The sequence below is a fragment of the Hypoxylon trugodes genome (assembly GCF_022578975.1).
Source record: "Hypoxylon trugodes strain CBS 135444 unplaced genomic scaffold F4822scaffold_8, whole genome shotgun sequence".
NCBI lineage: Eukaryota > Fungi > Ascomycota > Sordariomycetes > Xylariales > Hypoxylaceae > Hypoxylon > Hypoxylon trugodes.
The window spans coordinates 1,134,905-1,150,788 of record NW_026250023.1 but is presented as its reverse complement, the minus strand read 5'-3'; the positions used below and the strand labels follow the sequence as shown (position 1 = coordinate 1,150,788).

At 47.9% G+C, this 15,884-nt stretch overlaps 6 protein-coding genes across 6 annotated transcripts; 2 read left to right on the top strand and 4 right to left on the bottom strand.

The window, feature by feature from the left end:
• The first annotated feature begins 490 nt into the window (after positions 1-490).
• F4822DRAFT_345554 (choline dehydrogenase) lies at positions 491-3,068 on the top strand. The gene is made up of 3 exons (XM_051455870.1): positions 491-1,144; positions 1,195-1,211; positions 1,315-3,068. The coding sequence occupies exons 1-3, from the start codon at positions 855-857 to the stop codon at positions 2,748-2,750; spliced, it is 1,743 nt and encodes a 580-aa protein (XP_051311259.1). The 5' UTR covers positions 491-854; the 3' UTR covers positions 2,751-3,068.
• An 887-nt stretch (positions 3,069-3,955) lies between these two features.
• F4822DRAFT_345507 (uncharacterized protein) lies at positions 3,956-5,385 on the top strand. The gene is made up of 2 exons (XM_051455868.1): positions 3,956-4,346; positions 4,402-5,385. The coding sequence occupies exons 1-2, from the start codon at positions 4,044-4,046 to the stop codon at positions 5,329-5,331; spliced, it is 1,233 nt and encodes a 410-aa protein (XP_051311258.1). The 5' UTR covers positions 3,956-4,043; the 3' UTR covers positions 5,332-5,385.
• F4822DRAFT_345501 (beta-glucosidase) lies at positions 5,386-8,305 on the bottom strand. The gene is made up of 2 exons (XM_051455867.1): positions 7,943-8,305; positions 5,386-7,886 (listed from the first exon to the last, which is right to left on the bottom strand). The coding sequence occupies exons 1-2, from the start codon at positions 8,001-8,003 to the stop codon at positions 5,440-5,442; spliced, it is 2,508 nt and encodes an 835-aa protein (XP_051311257.1). The 5' UTR covers positions 8,004-8,305; the 3' UTR covers positions 5,386-5,439.
• A 766-nt stretch (positions 8,306-9,071) lies between these two features.
• F4822DRAFT_413124 (vegetative cell wall protein gp1) lies at positions 9,072-11,306 on the bottom strand. Its single transcript, XM_051459025.1, has 5 exons — positions 10,993-11,306; positions 10,440-10,941; positions 10,013-10,383; positions 9,628-9,936; positions 9,072-9,548 (listed from the first exon to the last, which is right to left on the bottom strand). Exons 1-5 carry the CDS (start codon positions 11,211-11,213, stop codon positions 9,077-9,079), a joined length of 1,875 nt encoding a protein of 624 aa, XP_051311256.1. The 5' UTR covers positions 11,214-11,306; the 3' UTR covers positions 9,072-9,076.
• Positions 11,307-11,818: 512 nt separating this feature from the next.
• F4822DRAFT_413122 (NAD(P)-binding protein) lies at positions 11,819-13,223 on the bottom strand. Its single transcript, XM_051459024.1, has one exon. The coding sequence runs from the start codon at positions 13,123-13,125 to the stop codon at positions 11,848-11,850; it is 1,278 nt and encodes a 425-aa protein (XP_051311255.1). The 5' UTR covers positions 13,126-13,223; the 3' UTR covers positions 11,819-11,847.
• Positions 13,224-13,676: 453 nt separating this feature from the next.
• F4822DRAFT_413121 (general substrate transporter) lies at positions 13,677-15,880 on the bottom strand. The gene is made up of 5 exons (XM_051459023.1): positions 15,607-15,880; positions 15,440-15,545; positions 15,013-15,374; positions 14,806-14,951; positions 13,677-14,755 (listed from the first exon to the last, which is right to left on the bottom strand). Exons 1-5 carry the CDS (start codon positions 15,664-15,666, stop codon positions 13,846-13,848), a joined length of 1,584 nt encoding a protein of 527 aa, XP_051311254.1. The 5' UTR covers positions 15,667-15,880; the 3' UTR covers positions 13,677-13,845.
• Positions 15,881-15,884: the final 4 nt, after the last annotated feature.

Sequence of the window (15,884 nt, the reverse complement as noted above, 5' to 3'; positions counted from 1 at the left end):
AGCAAGTCCGAAATCGTGCCAGGAGAAAGATTCCGGAACACGCGTACCCGGTAATCTTCCATAGCCGAGCCTTTGTCATTGAGCTGAAAGTAAGCGGTTCGTGCGAAGGGACGCCGATCCGGCATAGGAGACGGCAAAGGGCTAGAACCACATGGGTTCTCCACAACAAAACGCGGGGCTTATTCTCTTACGTACGAATCTAGATACCGACTCAAGGGGTCGCGAGAGGGTGTTGGCCGCGCATTTCGAGCGTTAGAAGCAGAGGCCTTTCGTCGAAAGACAGGAAGTCGCGATATTCGGTGTTTAATAAGGGCAGCTCAACGTCGGAATTTTGCCTTGACAACTATTAATTCCGATGCTGCCTATTACCCCGCCAGGGATTCGTATGGCTTTGGTTTGTCGAGCTTCGTGATCTGCAGTCCTGTGCCGTTGGCGCGCCGGAAAAGTTGTAACCTGGGTCTTGGTCAAGGCCTACCACTCGTCAATTTGCGAAAATTTTGTATTTATAGTAAATACGCGCATTCTATAGCAAGTGCTATGAATCTAGGAATGTGGCGTGTTGGTACGTAAAGGTAAAAGCACCTTGCATCCTGTTAAGATCTAGGCTGCAGAATTACAACTGCGAACATGTAATACACTAAAAGCTTCGCGGCGCAGATCCAAGCGTGGCAGTCTCTTCAAGTCCATTGTTCCTGAATATTAATGGGCGGAAGGAAGTAATAAGATTGCTTTACGACCATGCGTCTTTAACCTTTGCTCAGCTACTTGCTTTCGCTCTTAACCATAGTAACGCCCGCCACCACCGGAACAGATAAAATAACGTGGTATTTAGTATTTACGACGGGCTTAATATAATGGAGGCCACATACGATTTTGTTATCGTTGGTGGCGGAACGGCCGGTCTTGTTCTAGCAGCACGACTCTCCGAGAATCCGAATATATCTGTCGCCGTCGTCGAGGCAGGGTCTTATTATCAAATCACGAACCCTTTGATATCGTCCGTTCCGCTTGGCGCGGTTGGATTCACAGGTTCATCTCCGAAAGATGTAAATCCAGGTGTGGATTGGGGCTTTGTGACAGCACCGCAAAGTGCTGCAAACAATAGGGTGGTACACTATCCTCGAGGCAAGTGTCTAGGTGGCAGGTATGATATCGTCATTGTTGGTTTACTTCCTAGGCTAATTGCTTCTTCAGTTCTGGGAGGAATTTAAGTGAGTAGCTCGGCGAAACCATGGCGATGATCGGGGTTGAGGAAATGATTGGGAAATGAACCACGTTTATTTGCACCACTTACTAATTCTATGCCACATTTAGTGATGTATCACCGTCCAGATGAAGGATCCCTTCAGCAATGGGCCGACATAGTCGGAGACGAGTCCTACAACTTCAAAAGCATGTTGCCTTATTATCAGAAAAGCTGCAGGTTCACTGCGCCAGATCCGAAACTAAATCCAGATGCGAATGTGAGGTATAAGTTGGATGCGTTCGTACCAACTGGAGGCCCTCTACATATATCATATCCAAACAATGTGCGCCCCTTTTCGACATACCTCGGATCAGCTTTCGATGAGATCGGAATCCCCCATGCGGAAGATTTCAATAGTGGCACGTTGGTCGGTTCCCAGTTCTGCACCTTAACCGTGGATCCTACCTCCGCAACTCGGTCTTCCTCTCAAACTGCGTTCCTAGATGCATGCCAAGCTCGACCGAACATCAAGGTCTTTAGGCAAACATTGGCCAAGAAGATAATTTTCGATGATAATAAACGGGCCACGGGTATACAGGCCGAGGGTTTGTTGATAAAAGCTAGGAAAGAGGTCATCTTATCCGCTGGTGCCTTCCAGTCGCCGCAGTTACTCATGGTCTCCGGAATAGGTCCGGCGGCGACCCTCAATGAACACGGGATTCCAGTCATCGTTGATAGACCAGGTGTGGGACAGAACATGACGGATCATCTCATGTTCGGCCCTTCTTATCGAGTCGCAGTGCCAACGGTGCCATCAGTGCTTGCGGACTCGGAGAAAGCAATTCCAGCTCTTTTCAACTTCTTCAATTTTGCACAGGGACCTCTCACAAATAATGGCTCAGATTATATAGCTTTCGAGAAGATACCGATAGACTTGCTCTCCAAGGAGGCCAGTGACATTCTGTCGAAATTGCCATCTTCGTGGCCGGATACCGAATACTTCGCTGTGGACGGCTATTTTGGGGACTTCGCCAACCCTTTCATGCGCGGGGCTAGCAACGGTTATCCTACAGATGCGTACGACTACGCCAGTATCATCATAGCACCGACTGCACCTAGATCCCGCGGGAGTGTAACGATAAAGTCGGCGGATGTCAATGACTTGCCAATTATCAACCCCAACTGGTTAACCGATCCTGTCGACATCGAAGTTGCTGTTGCAGCATTTAAGAGAGTGCGCGCGGTATTTGCGACGAAAGCTATGAAGGACGTCCTAGCCGACCCTGTCGAATATTTCCCCGGACCTGCTGTCAAGACCGATGAGCAAATTCTCGATATAATCCGAAAGACCGTAACGACTGAGTTCCATGCATCCACAACTTGCCGTATGGGGAAAACGGACGATTCAACTGCGGTGGTGGATTCGAAGGCTAGGGTCATCGGCGTGTCTGGACTGCGGGTTGTGGATGCTAGCTCTTTCGCATTATTACCCCCAGGACATCCTCAAAGTACGGTTTATGCGTTTGCCGAGAAGATAGCGGATGATATCAAGTTCGGCAGATAAATAACGTCGGCGGGTCATTGAGAACTCAAGTTTTCGTAGGAGGGTGATCGGACTCCATCGCGAAAGGGTGCTTACTGATTATCTAACTCGAAGTTCCAACTTGACAATAAAATCAATCAGACTTGAAATTCCTCCACGTGCCCCTGCGTGTCTGATTGATTCTCCGGGATAGCCAAATATGAGTGAAAATCGGTGCCGTTCAACGTCGTCATTGAAAGTTGAACATGTCATAGATGCTTATAGCACTAGATTTTAGTGAGGCCTAGTGAATGACCTTCTAGAATAATAGCGGGTACTCAGGTAGTTCGTCACTGTTGGTAGCTCCCAGCGATATTACTGGCCGCTAGATATATAATACATACAGGGGAGGGGTCCACCGACAGCCGTTGCGAGCCCTAAAACCAGCTGTTTGCAATCAACTCCGACATGATATAAGCACTATAATTATAGCGAGCTGTCGGGCTGCCCACTGCTGATTTTCTGACGATGTGGAACTCAACAGCTCTAGATCTCACAGATACATACCTATGTAGACCCTTTTTACCGGAGTGCCAATACGATAGCGAATGTAATATCCGAGCTGGAAAATATGTTTACACTCGTTGTAAACATGCCGTTGCACGATTGATGGAATCATGATGCTTAGAGATCTATTGCGGCTATTCTATCCCTGTTTATACCTTGCCTCAGCTCTGGAGCTGTCTGACAGATCTTTTGGCCGAATTAGGAAGTCGAAGATTCCAAAACCAATTACGGGGCCCTAGTACTAGCAATTTGCTCAATGACTTGTAACGTTCTGGTACGTGCTTCATCTATGGATCCTTCACGGGGGATCCAATTCGCTTTGAAACCCGTTTGGCCGGCTATTAAATACACGATGAGGAGGTTAGTGAATCTCAATTGAGACCATTCCAATCTTGGCTTGTGGTTTGATCTGTAATGTCATCTAAGCTTAACCCCAAGTATGATCTGTCACCAGAAATTGGTCAATTTCCGGAGCCGGATCTTACAACGACCATTTCCTAAACTGGTAATCTGGATTCCAAGCTCTATTACGAGAGTAGTGAGATCAACTCCATGTCATCTACAGACGCAAGAGAGATGTAGTCCAAGGTAAAATGTATATAACCACGATGATGGATGTTAGTATTGGAGGATTATCACTAGATCCCATCAGGAGCAAGCTTCTTTGCGAAATATCAATCAACATACTACTCAGTGAAAGTAGTTCCCGCAGGATTCGGGCATTGCCGTATTGTCGAATACTTAAATCATAATTCTTTTTCTGTCGAAATGAAGGCAAATGTTTTCTCCATATTGATGCTGGCCCAAGGGATTGCGGGTCATGCTATCAAACGAGTCCCGGCCGAACAGTCCGACGCCGCATGCAAATCTACCGGCAAGGTCCTCTACTTCATCACCAACGACGCCGTCAACTCGGTCGTCGCATTGCCCATTAACTCCGATGGCACCCTTTCGGCTGGTACCCTCACAGCCTCCGGCGGCAACGGATCCAGTTCCATAGACGGCACCACACAGCAACCTGCAGGGCCAGATGCACTTGCGAGTCAATCTGCGCTCACCATTGCAGGACAAGTAAGTTCTTCAACGTATCAAGCTAACTTATTAACATTGAGCTAATTAAGAACAGTACATATTCGCCGTTAATCCCGGAAGCAACTCACTCAGCATGCTATCAATCTCGAAGCACGACCCCACCAAGTTAACCCTCGTCGGCAAACCCGCCCCGGTCCCAGCAGAATTCCCTACCACCGTAGCAGCATCATCGAAGAACAAGCTAGCATGTGTCGGAGCTACCGGAAAGGTCGCCGGTATCACCTGCGCCTCTTTCTCAAGGAAGGGTCTTGGAGCCATGGACACTCTCCGAAGCATCGATCTCGGGCAAACGACACCACCGGTCGGCCCCACGAACACGGTATCGCACGCTTTCTTCTCCGAGGATGAGTCGACACTCTTTACTATGGTCAAGGGTGACCCTACCGTGAACAAGACTGGCTTCATGTCAACTCTAGCCGTACAGCAGAACACATGTGGAGGCGCTTCCACAGCTTCGGTGGCTCCCGAGGATGCTCGTACTTCTCCCAACGGCACCGCTGTCCTATTCGGTTCCCAAGTAATCCCCGGAACCAACAACCTCTTCGTCACCGACGCCTCATTCGGTGCCGCGGTACTCTCAGTCGACGCAAAGACCGGCCAAGCCTCAGTAGTCCGCAAGCAAGCCATCGACGGCCAAGTAGCAACATGCTGGTCTGCACTAGCACCCGCTACGGGAAGCGTTTTCGTAACCGATGTAGCCGTGCCCCGTGTCGTCGAGATGAGCCCCAAGGACGCGAGTATCATCTCCGAAATCGACCTTTCCGCCGGCGGAGACTCAGGTTTCATCGACTTGAAGGCCGCTGGCGACTTTTTGTACGTGTTATCACCTGGTAATGGAACTGGAAGCGCTGCTGTTGTTGTCATGGATATCTCCGCCGGCCAGGGCAAGTCGAAGACGATCCAAAGATTCACTCTGGATGGTGTGGCTGGAAAGAGCTCCCAGGGATTGGCGATTCTTGAATAGCCGCCTTTAAAAAGTTTCTTATGTTCTTCGTATATAAAATATTGGTAAATTGAATTTAATTAGAATGGTTCTCTGTTACCCTTTCCGTCTCGATATCTAGGGGGTGGCTCACAAGCCGGTCCACCATTTCGTTTGCGCTACCTCGAATTGTCTCTGGAGCGAGATATTCTGACTACTATTTCCAACTAGAACGTGATAAGTCCCTTGTTCCATAACCCATGCATTGGCGCTCTCATCCCAGAAGCTGCAGGCATATTTCTTATCCAGTGTAATTTTAACAGATTTCATTTCACCCTTTGGCAGATGCACCTTTGCGAATGCTTTAAGTTCTTTCGGAGGTCTTTGCACTGTCGCCGTTTGGTGTGCAACGTAGACTTGTACGACTTCGGAACCATCCCGAAGACCCGTGTTCGTCACGTCCACCAGTATCTCCACATCGGAACTATCCGATTGATTGTCCCTTTCTTGGGAATCCGCAATGACGAGATTTTCTAGCTTGAATTGTGTGTAGGAGAGACCGTGGCCGAAAGCGAATAGTGTATCTCGCTTGGTTCTTTCGTACCACTTGTACCCGACATAGATCCCTTCTCCATACAATACCTTTCCACCATCGGGTTTCGTATTAATAAATGCAGGGTTATCCTCCAGCCTAATAGGCCATGATAGAGGTAGTTTTCCACTTGGGTTCGCCGAGCCGAATAACACATCCGCGATCGCATTCCCCGTCTCATTACCACCGTACCATGCCTGCACGATAGCTGGCACCTTGTCCGCCCATGGCATCGTTACCGGAGTGCCCGACTGGCTAACAACAACGACATTAGGATTGACCGCCGCGATAGCTTCGACAAGCGCGTCGGATCCCGGCGGAAGATCCATGTGCGCCCTGTCCCAGCCTTCGGACTCCCATTCGGAGTTTAGGCCGACGCTGAGAATAACCTGGTCAACGCGTTTCGCGACCGCGACGGCTTCTTCTAAAAGACTAGCAGGATCTGTCTTGATGCATCCTCCAATTTGAAGACCGCCAACACCCATTTGCGTCGCACCTCCTTTAGCAATCTTCGATGTCGGAGCCGTGCCGAATTGTACGAGTACGGTGTACTTCCGACCTCCAGCCAGATGTTTTCGCCCAACTTCTTCAGCGGTACCAGAACCGAAAAACGAGTCGCCGGGTCTTTGGGTTGTCTCGTTGTCAACGACCTCTTCACCATCCACATAGAGGCGAGCGGTGCCGTTGACTGTCAGAGAGAAGAGGTATTCTGCATCGGTCTCTGGCGTGATGGTGCCCTCAACCTCCACGTAAAAGAGGTTCGACGAGATATCAGGGTGCTTGTAGTCGCTGAGAAAGCAACTAGAGTTGTCGATGTTGAACCTTTCGACGGGAGTTCGATCCTTCACCGAGTGCGGCTCTGCATAAATGCGCATCTCCATCCCGGGTGATCCGTTGGGAGCATTGGTTATTGATGTTAGCATAGGCAGCTTCTTGTATGCGGTCGCCCCCAGAGCGTATTCCAAAGAATCGATATGAGCCTTGACTCCTTCAAAGGGGGTCACAACATAGTATGGCCTTAGAGTCGCGGAACCACCACCACTGTACGCTGCAAATTTGGCGTTTGGTCCAATTATTGCAGTAGTCTTTCCATTATCTAATGGCAGTATGTTCCGCTCGTTCTTTAGCAGTACAATCCCCGATGATGCGACTCGTAGCAATTTTTGGGCTATCTCTGGCGTGTTGACTGTTCCCTCCGTTGAATTCTCCGAGAGTTTGAGTGGCGCTACATGATCGATCGTCTTTAGAATGTTTCGTACACGTTGGTTCAGAGTGTGATGCGTCACTTTTCTCGAATTGACGGAAAGCTTCGCAAGGCCTGCTCGCCAACGACTTGGTCCCGGCATCTCGATGTCAAGACCAGCATTGATTGACTCCGCAACTGAGTAGGTTCCATACCAATCGCTAATAACAACACCATCGAAGCCCCATTCATCCCGAAGAACGTTTTGGAGGATTCCGGAGTTCTCGCTGACGTGAGTTCCGTTCACCTTGTTGTAGGCAGTCATGTATCCTCTTGGCTTCGCTTCTTTCTCGGCAATTTGATATGGGAGCAAGTATACTTCTCTCAACGCCCGGGGTGGTATAATTGAGTCGGCGCTTTGGCGTTGCTCTTCTTGGTCGTTTCCGACGAAGTGCTTGATAACAGAAACCACGCCTGTGGACTGAATACCTCGGACAGCAGCAGCGGCCATCTTCCCGGCTAGAACAGGGTCTTCGCTGAAACTTTCGAAGCCACGCCCACCAAGCGGTGACCTCTGAATGTTGACAGTTGGACCTAAGAGTAACGAAGCACCTTTTGCGATAGCTTCTTTACCCATTAGTTGCCCAATTTCCTGGATGAGCTCTTCGTCCCATGTCGCAGCTAAGCCGGTACCACAAGGGGTACATGCCGCTGGCACGCCGTTGAATAGTCGTGATCCCCGGACGCCATTCGGGCCATCTGACATGCGGAGTGATGGGATTCCCAAGCGGAGGATGGCCTTAGTATGCCAGAAATCAACACCTATTTGAGTCATTAGCTACTATGAATGAGTACCTAATCGAATCGAGGTATCTTACCCGAAAGAAGGTCGATCTTCTCATCGAGCGTGAGTTTAGAAAGAATATCCTCGATATCCATATTGTGTATGTTAATCTGTGTCACCCGCGTGTTCGTCAAGGATACCTTAGGTAATTATTCTCTGCGTAAAGCGAGCGCCAAATAATATGAAGTCTCCTTGGGCAAACCCAGAGGGGAGAATAAGCGATAATTCATCTTGATATTTCTCAGGGCATTCAAGGCCCATTGAAGTATTGAATCTATCCGAATTCGCACCCAAGATGATGGCCGATACTCCCCGCCCGTGGAATCGAGCGCTAGCATGAGCCTAGGTCTTCTCCACCGTATGGGGAAGTTCTCCAACTGGGTACTGAAGTTCTGGGACTTATAGCGCTGATAGAACTAATGCTATAGCGTGCTTAGGTGCGCATGTCCCCTACGATATAGTGTTTAGATTACACCAAAGTTAGAGTAGTGTCTGCTGTAATTACAACGACTTTAGCGATCAAACCATTTTAAAGGGCGCCGCAAGGAGCGCGGCGGATTTGTTCGTACATATAATAGCTGAGAGGTCGAAAACCCTTATAAAACAGAGGTATATACCTGAGTAGATCTTTATATCAATCCTTACACGAAGAGAATGCTGCTAATAAGCCATCTATAAGAGATAGTACGAGGTGAATTTGATGTTGTATTGGGAAGAATTTAGAATTAGAATGATGGCAGGGGTCGATGCTTTATGTGCTTACCCCTCACAGTACAAGGGAGACTGTGCTCTCCCCCTATTTGATACTGCGTACAGTGATATTGGCACGGTATTTGGGATTATACCTCGGTGCTTGCCTGCTGTAACGTTTTAGATTCAGCAGTGCTGCAATGTAAGCGCTTAGGTACCTAGGTATGCAGTTGAGCACCTACAACTCCATATACCCAGGGAATAATCACAGCATATTGTTCTGAGATTACAGTCGTTGAATTCGCCCGCAGGTACCCAACCGCCCAGGCATGCGCTAAAGTCTTCCGTACTTTAGCGCATTCTAGCGCTTTATGCCCTACACTTACAGCATATCAACACAAGAGTTCTAGCGGCTTTCATGTGTTGTCTTAGGCTGCGTAGTATTCCAATTCGTACAACTTGAATTATGGATCTTTATTTATAATCCGTCTATTACGAGCTGTAGACCTATATCTGCTGCAATATTATCTAGAACAACAGCTGCGCGCTGAAGGTCAGGGGCTTCACTGGACCAATATTGCAGTATATTCCTAGCGACACTCACAGCTTCCTTCCATCGAAGCGGCATGGATATTCTTCCGTTTCGCGCAGCTGCAAGTAATATGAAAGCACGGGCCGTTGAAGTCCGCGCTACAAACCAAGAACCATGATGACGATGGTGGTAGTCGACTTGCAGGAGGAGATCCACGCATAAGTTCAAACAAGTATCTGCGAGCGGCCTAACTCTGGAAGCATACGGATCATCTGGGGGTTGATGAATGAGGTAGTAGACTAAAGGCCTACGGATCCATTCGCGGCTTGATAACATCCTATTCCTAACATAGTGTGCAAGCTCGTTATTTGCGACTTCCCAGTTGTCCATGTCGATAGGGGGCGGAATATGAGAGCACCTAACCTATTATTAACAATTCTGTGGTAACGCAGCACTCCCGCGAAAAGGAAAAGGGTTCTGAATGTAGGAAAACATACCACACTTTAATCTGTTCGTCAAGGTCTTCACAGTGTTGAATTGTCCCCTTTATATCTCCAATCCAGCTCTCCTCTCCATTTCGCCTAAGAATGACGAACGCGCGATTCATCATTCTCCGGTAGGATATCTCGGCAAGGTAGTAAAACCAACTTCGCTCTTCTTCTGGTTCGATGTCCGGCGGAAGTCCGTCAAAACCTTGCGATTCAGCGGCGGGTGAAGCAAGTTCCGAGGGTGGGCTCGGAAATAGATCTGGGTAGTCAAAGCGTGTGATACCACTTGATGGAAGGGGTAGCTCGGATCGGAGCTCTCTGCGGTACCTCGAGGTCAGATTCCATGGCTCCCTCTTCATGTTACCGATACGTCGGGTATTGATGATATACTTACAACTCGGATTTCATACACGACCAATAAAGTCGTTGTTCCAGTCTTTGTTTCTCGAGCATATCCCCCGCCCCCTTTTGTGTGCGCATCCAAACCAGATTTCGGAAGCTAACCGATGCTTGATTGAAATAAGACCAAGCTCGTAACGGTCTAAGTGAGTACATCTCGAAAACACCGAATAGAAACAAGCATTGCACTTGAAGAATAGATGGCTCTAATAGCCCAATGCGTTTCTTGGCAGCGAGGTAATACGAAGATGCCGTGGCTGGATCAACACTTGCGCCGGACAACGACCTGCTGGAATCCGGGGTTCCGTTCGTCATTACGTCTCTCTGGAATGGCGATGACAAGCAGGCGAGTGCGCAAGCGATAAGCTTTGGGATTGGTATAAGTAAGCGGTTGTCCATCGAATCGCAAATGTGTATCATACCACTAAACAAGACTGACCATCCCACCGAAGACCACTCTCCGAGACGTCCTTAACGTATGTCCTAAAGTCTGGAAGGTCCAGTATTGGATTCTTGACATGGACGAAAGCTAAGAACTTCTTCGACAAGGGGATGAAATCATCTTCTTGCACCCCTCTACCGAGTCTTCCCGGCTCTGAGCTTCGAGTCTCACTGAGGGAGTCCTCAAAGTCGAAAATAAAGGAGCGAACGTTTGATGCTATCGCTCCGAATATGGGCCAACGTAAGATGTTCTCGCAACTACAAGTTGCAGCTGCAAACTCTGGATCGTCTAAGCAACTCAAGTCGTCATCTTCACATACTGGTTGTGATGTGCCTATTGTAGAGGCTTCTAAAGGGGCATGAATTGGTAGTGAGGTTGAAGAGGGTCCTGGTAGCCCCGCGTTCCCACTATGGGATCCTGTCTCTAACAGATTCGCAACATAATTGATTCGATCTAGGATGGCTAAACTTGCAGGGTCAAATCTAATCATTCAACGTCAGTCCCATGATCCAACACCATTAAGGGGAACTGACGCAGAGTAATCATTGGGACCTCCGTCCGGGTAGATGCATTGACCCTGGTTCTTTTGGCAGAATCCGCAAACCGGCCGAATATTGTCACATTTCGTCTTTCTGATACGACATTGTTGGCATGCGGCTACGGCCCTTTTCCGACGATACATCCCCGCAGTCCGCTGTCGCTTGTTTGTACTTGGTGGAACGACATCATCATACTGAGGATTGTCCTCGGACATATTGAACAATTATGAATACTCCCCGTTTCAGTAACAATGCAATCGACCGATGAGTGGAGCATCCGAAAATCTTGGAAGCCGAATGTGTCTAACAGTAGGGGGAATGTTGAAAACGGATGAAGCGGGGAGTCGCGGATTTCAGAGATTTCTTCCCTTTTAGGGAGACGAGTCAGTCGCTAAAATGGCACCTAACTATACCCCCCATACTATCCACTCGCCGGCGTGAATCGGCTCCGTTCGATGCTCATTTTTAGCGCTACTAATAAATCATACGACATAGAAGATATTCACACGATAGCTATCAATTAAAGGGGGAAATTTTAGAACGATAGTCGTGGTACCTAGTTGCTCTAATTACGAGGGGCTTTGGGTACCTGGACAGGGGATATGAACGCTGTGGTCGAATGCTTAATAAATCCGATTGGCTAATTTGATCGCTGTTCTTGGAGGAGTAGGTGCTGTAGCACGTTAAAAATACAGTGACACGCAATGCTCAGTCCCCCCGCAATTATAGCGCACCCTCGCTAAAAACGACCCCGATTGGCGTCCTAGGAGGGCATCATGAATCCTAAAGCATCTACGAGGCGGCGACATGATTTATATAGGTTAATAGTTCCAATTATATCTAAAGCTATTAAGCTATCGCATCCTGCGGAAATTTTGCACCTCCCTGCCTCCTGATCTCGTCTAGAATGCCAAGGACCCTGAGAGTCTCAGCCCACGGCATAATGTCGTTCTGCACTCTCCTAGCAGTAATGTCAAGTGCAACCGCATCCGCCTCCCAGTAGAATCCTCTCCCGGGCCTTTCAAATTTGTACTTTTTTGAAGACCCGTCCTTTAGGGAATACACAGTGAAAAATTGGGGTGCCGATGTAAATCCTTCAATGTCCACATACCCCTGACTCCCCTGTATGGTGCAAAACACAGGCTTGGTCTTAACAGAAGACGAACTCGACACAATAGCTTGCTTGCCATCCGAATAGAGTAGCACGGCGGATGTCGCAATATCGACACCTGCATCTAATGTCTGCTTCGCAACAATCTCCGAAGTTTGCGCTTTCTCGCCTATACTCTCATCCAATCCCAACAGTCCCCATGTAAGACTGTAGATGCCTATATCAAGTAGACTCCCCGCGCCGAGCGCTGGATTTTTCAACCGCGATTCTGGCCCCAGAGATGCGATATTTTGATCCATGGCGAAGTCGCAAAATACACGATGAATATTTCCGATCGCCTTGTCTTCGTGCAACAACTTTATGAGAGTTCGTGTGAGGGGAAAGAAGCGCGTCCACATTGCCTCCATGACGAAGACTCCCTTCTTCTCAGCCGCTTCAAAAACCTCCTTCGCCTCCATCGCATTAAGCGTAAAGGCTTTCTCGCATAGAACATGCTTTCCGGCGTTGATTGCGTCCAAACAATTCTGCTTGTGAAATGCATGTGGAGTTCCGATGTAGACAATGTCTACATTCGGGTCCGCATACAGTTCCTCATAATTGCCGTAAATCGTCGGAGTTTTACCCGGGAGATATTTCTCGGCGAAAACCTTTCCTTTCTCGAGAGATGATGACCCTATGGCCTGCACGATATGTTTTGCCTTGGCGTTTTCGCGATCGAGAACGAGGTCTTGAACAAACCAGGACGAAATGAGCCCGGTAGCGACAATACCCCAGCGCAAAGTTGGAAGTTGGTCAGTCATTTTTATTACTAGTAGAACTCTTAGGCGAATTTGAGAAAAATCATTAAGATTCGGATAACCTCGTAGTGCTTTTGAAGTCGGGCAAGTCACGTTGTCTTCGAGTTTCGTTCGAGGGACATGAGATATACACTCCGGGTAAAATGCCTCGCCAATTATGGACCATGCCAAGCTATTCTGAACATGAGGCGAAATGGACCAGCCTTTCGATTGAGACATAGACTAAAGGAGGCCAGCTTCCGATACTCCCCGCGAGGACCCACCGAACACTCGCACGATCCGACGGAATGGATCTGGGGTAAAACTCCGCATCGATCATCATCATGTACAATCACGTCTTCTTGCATCTTGGCGATCGGTTCTTTGATAGGATGATAACTTCATGGTCTAGACTAACTTATGTCGTTTATTTAGTAGACCTTAGATGACGTTGTCGCGGAGCCCCGGGTTCTCTAGGCGTCTCTACGCGTTAGTCTACAATGAATGGAGCTCGCGGCCGTTGGTTGCGATATATATGAAATATTTATTCTAGATTACCCAGTATCATGACACCTTCACCTATATTGCCTCTCTATATCGACCCTAGCAACAGAATAAATACTCATGCCTATGTCGGTACCAACTTCATCTGGCATTCGCTGCTTATATAAGCTATACCAACCCCTTTTCAATGTACCAAAGTACTGATTTTTCTGTGTAACAATACATGTATTCTGTTCCAAGGCATTTCATGCTTAGTGATGTTTTATGAGGTCCTGGGAATTTCTCTTGCTCAATTCAAATAAGTTTTCAATTGTATTAAAATTTCATAACAGGTACTTTATTATGGTAAGATCCAACTCATATACTCCCAATATTCCTTTCATCACCCACAACAACAAAACCTCCCCGCAACACCCTGTTTCCCAAATCTACCTGGACCGGGACCCTTCCCTTTCATTAAGCAAGTTCGATTTGCTTCGTATCCTGCTTATACTTCCCATCCTCCTCATTATGGCTAGCTTCGGATTCACCCGTTTTTTCAATATCGCTATTCTCCAATTTACCTTCGAAGACTTCTCTAATTTCTTCCAAAGTATGCCCCTTAGTCTCAGGGAAGAAGAACCATACTAGTACGAAAAGAACCGCTAGTAAGCAACAGAACACAATATAGTACTTCCATCCAATGCTCTTCATAGCGATCGGGTTGACCTGGTTTCCGACAATGAGGCCCACAAACGATGTTATTAGCGTGAATGATAAACCACGTCCACGGAGCGTGTATGGGTAGATCTCGACGGTGTAAGCTTGGAGCAAGGGCGTCCAAGCAATGTCGTAGAAGAAATAGTATATGAAGATAAACGCGACGACGGCGCGTCCCATGCCCTCTCCTTTACTGGCAACGAATGCGGAGGTTAAACCCGTCCAAGCAATATAGCTGCATAACATTCCGGCAGTTGATATCAAGAACAGCGTTCGTCGACCAATTCTATCAACCATAAGAGCGCCACAGAATGTTGCCGCAAGCCAGTTGAAGATTTGGAGGAGACCGTTGATGAGTGTTTGATCCTTAGCTTCTGTAATTCCAATTGTGTTGAGGACGAGCGTGAGATAGTAGCTGACGACTCCGATACCATTCCACTGACTAAACCAACCGAGGATAAGCACGATAAATGTTCGTTTGCGGTTAGCCGGAGTCCGGATCAGGTCGAGCCAGGATGTTGTAGATAGGACATTGGCTTCTTCGGTGATGGCTCGTTCAATCTCGTCCATTTCGAATTTAACGAGAGCCGAGTCCGCATCGCCACCGGCGTGATATTCGATAAAGAATCGGTGGGCTTCTTCGTGTCGACCTTGAGATACGAGGTATCTGGAAAGTATTTGTTAGCCATTGTTTATATGAAGAAAGGGTAAGCTAACCTGGGGGACTCTGGAAGGAAATATAATCCAAGTAGTTGAAAGGCTGGAACAGCACCTTGAAGGATGGAAGGGATTCTCCAGCTCCAAGTGGAATCAATTTTGAAAGTACCAAAGGTACACCAGGCTGCAAATATAGCGCCGAAATACTATCCGATAGGTTAGTTCCGTATAAGATATGACGTGCTTTTGGGTTCCGGTACAACTTACGAAGAAAGTATTATACAGAGCCGTCACCTTACCTCGCTGGGTTGGGTATGCGAGTTCAGTAATAAGCACAGGACTCGGTTGGCTGATAAAGGAGGTGAAAAAGCCCAACAATGCTCTTGCCGTTACGAAAGTTGCTAAGTTCTGAGATAACCCTTGCATGATTGCAAAGCCAACACAGGTAACCAGGCCGATCAACACTGGAAGCTTCCGACCAAATCGATCCGAGACGTAGGTTACGAGGAATAAGGCGAACACCTTGCCGAGAGGGTAGACGGCGTTCATCAGACCGAGGATGGCTCCTTCTGGGTTGCCGAAGAAATGCTTCCATTGAGGCAAAGTCTGAAGTCCATTCATCATTGAACCTATATACAACTTGAATCAGTACCATTGTAGAAGTCATATCGATTATAGCGGTGGTTTCGCATACCATCGTATCCAAGGGATGCAGATGACAGTAGTGGCACCAGGAGAACAAGGTTGAGTTTGACGATATGCCAAGTTCGGTACCACGGCTTGGAGCTCTCAGGGAGAGTCTATGAAGAGACTACTGTTAGAAATCATAAGTCGCAAAACATGGAGAATGATTCAACGTACTTCCGCAAGGGCAGAACCCGCGGCCAGTTCGGCCTCCTTTTTACCGTTCAGGATGGCCATTGCGATAAGTTAGAAAAGATGAACGAGGAAAGTATGTGAAAGAGTCTTCGACGCGAGGCTGAAATATCTGCCCTTGCTATACCCTGGCGCATGATGTTATTGCTTGTTCCTGAGAAGGGATTTGGTTTAAATATAGGCCAAATGCATGTTTTTTACCCCAGAAACTAGCTCCACCGTGAAGACCAGCTGAGAAACATCCACGCGTACGATCCGGGGAA

Coding starts and splice junctions, on each gene's coding strand:
- F4822DRAFT_345501 (XM_051455867.1), bottom strand. CDS start 8,003: ATGGATATCGAGGATATTCTTTCTAAACTCACGCTCGATGAGAAGATC. Junction 7,887..7,942: donor GAAGATCGACCTTCTTTCGG/GTAAGATACCTC, acceptor TGACTCAAATAG/GTGTTGATTTCTGGCATACT.
- F4822DRAFT_413121 (XM_051459023.1), bottom strand. CDS start 15,666: ATGGCCATCCTGAACGGTAAAAAGGAGGCCGAACTGGCCGCGGGTTCT. Junction 15,375..15,439: donor TGCATCCCTTGGATACGATG/GTATGCGAAACC, acceptor AGTTGTATATAG/GTTCAATGATGAATGGACTT. Junction 14,756..14,805: donor TTCCTTCCAGAGTCCCCCAG/GTTAGCTTACCC, acceptor AATACTTTCCAG/ATACCTCGTATCTCAAGGTC.
- F4822DRAFT_345507 (XM_051455868.1), top strand. CDS start 4,044: ATGAAGGCAAATGTTTTCTCCATATTGATGCTGGCCCAAGGGATTGCG. Junction 4,347..4,401: donor CGCTCACCATTGCAGGACAA/GTAAGTTCTTCA, acceptor AATTAAGAACAG/TACATATTCGCCGTTAATCC.
- F4822DRAFT_345554 (XM_051455870.1), top strand. CDS start 855: ATGGAGGCCACATACGATTTTGTTATCGTTGGTGGCGGAACGGCCGGT.
- F4822DRAFT_413122 (XM_051459024.1), bottom strand. CDS start 13,125: ATGTCTCAATCGAAAGGCTGGTCCATTTCGCCTCATGTTCAGAATAGC.
- F4822DRAFT_413124 (XM_051459025.1), bottom strand. CDS start 11,213: ATGTCCGAGGACAATCCTCAGTATGATGATGTCGTTCCACCAAGTACA. Junction 10,942..10,992: donor GGTCCCAATGATTACTCTGC/GTCAGTTCCCCT, acceptor TTGAATGATTAG/ATTTGACCCTGCAAGTTTAG. Junction 9,937..10,012: donor TCGTGTATGAAATCCGAGTT/GTAAGTATATCA, acceptor GAGGTACCGCAG/AGAGCTCCGATCCGAGCTAC.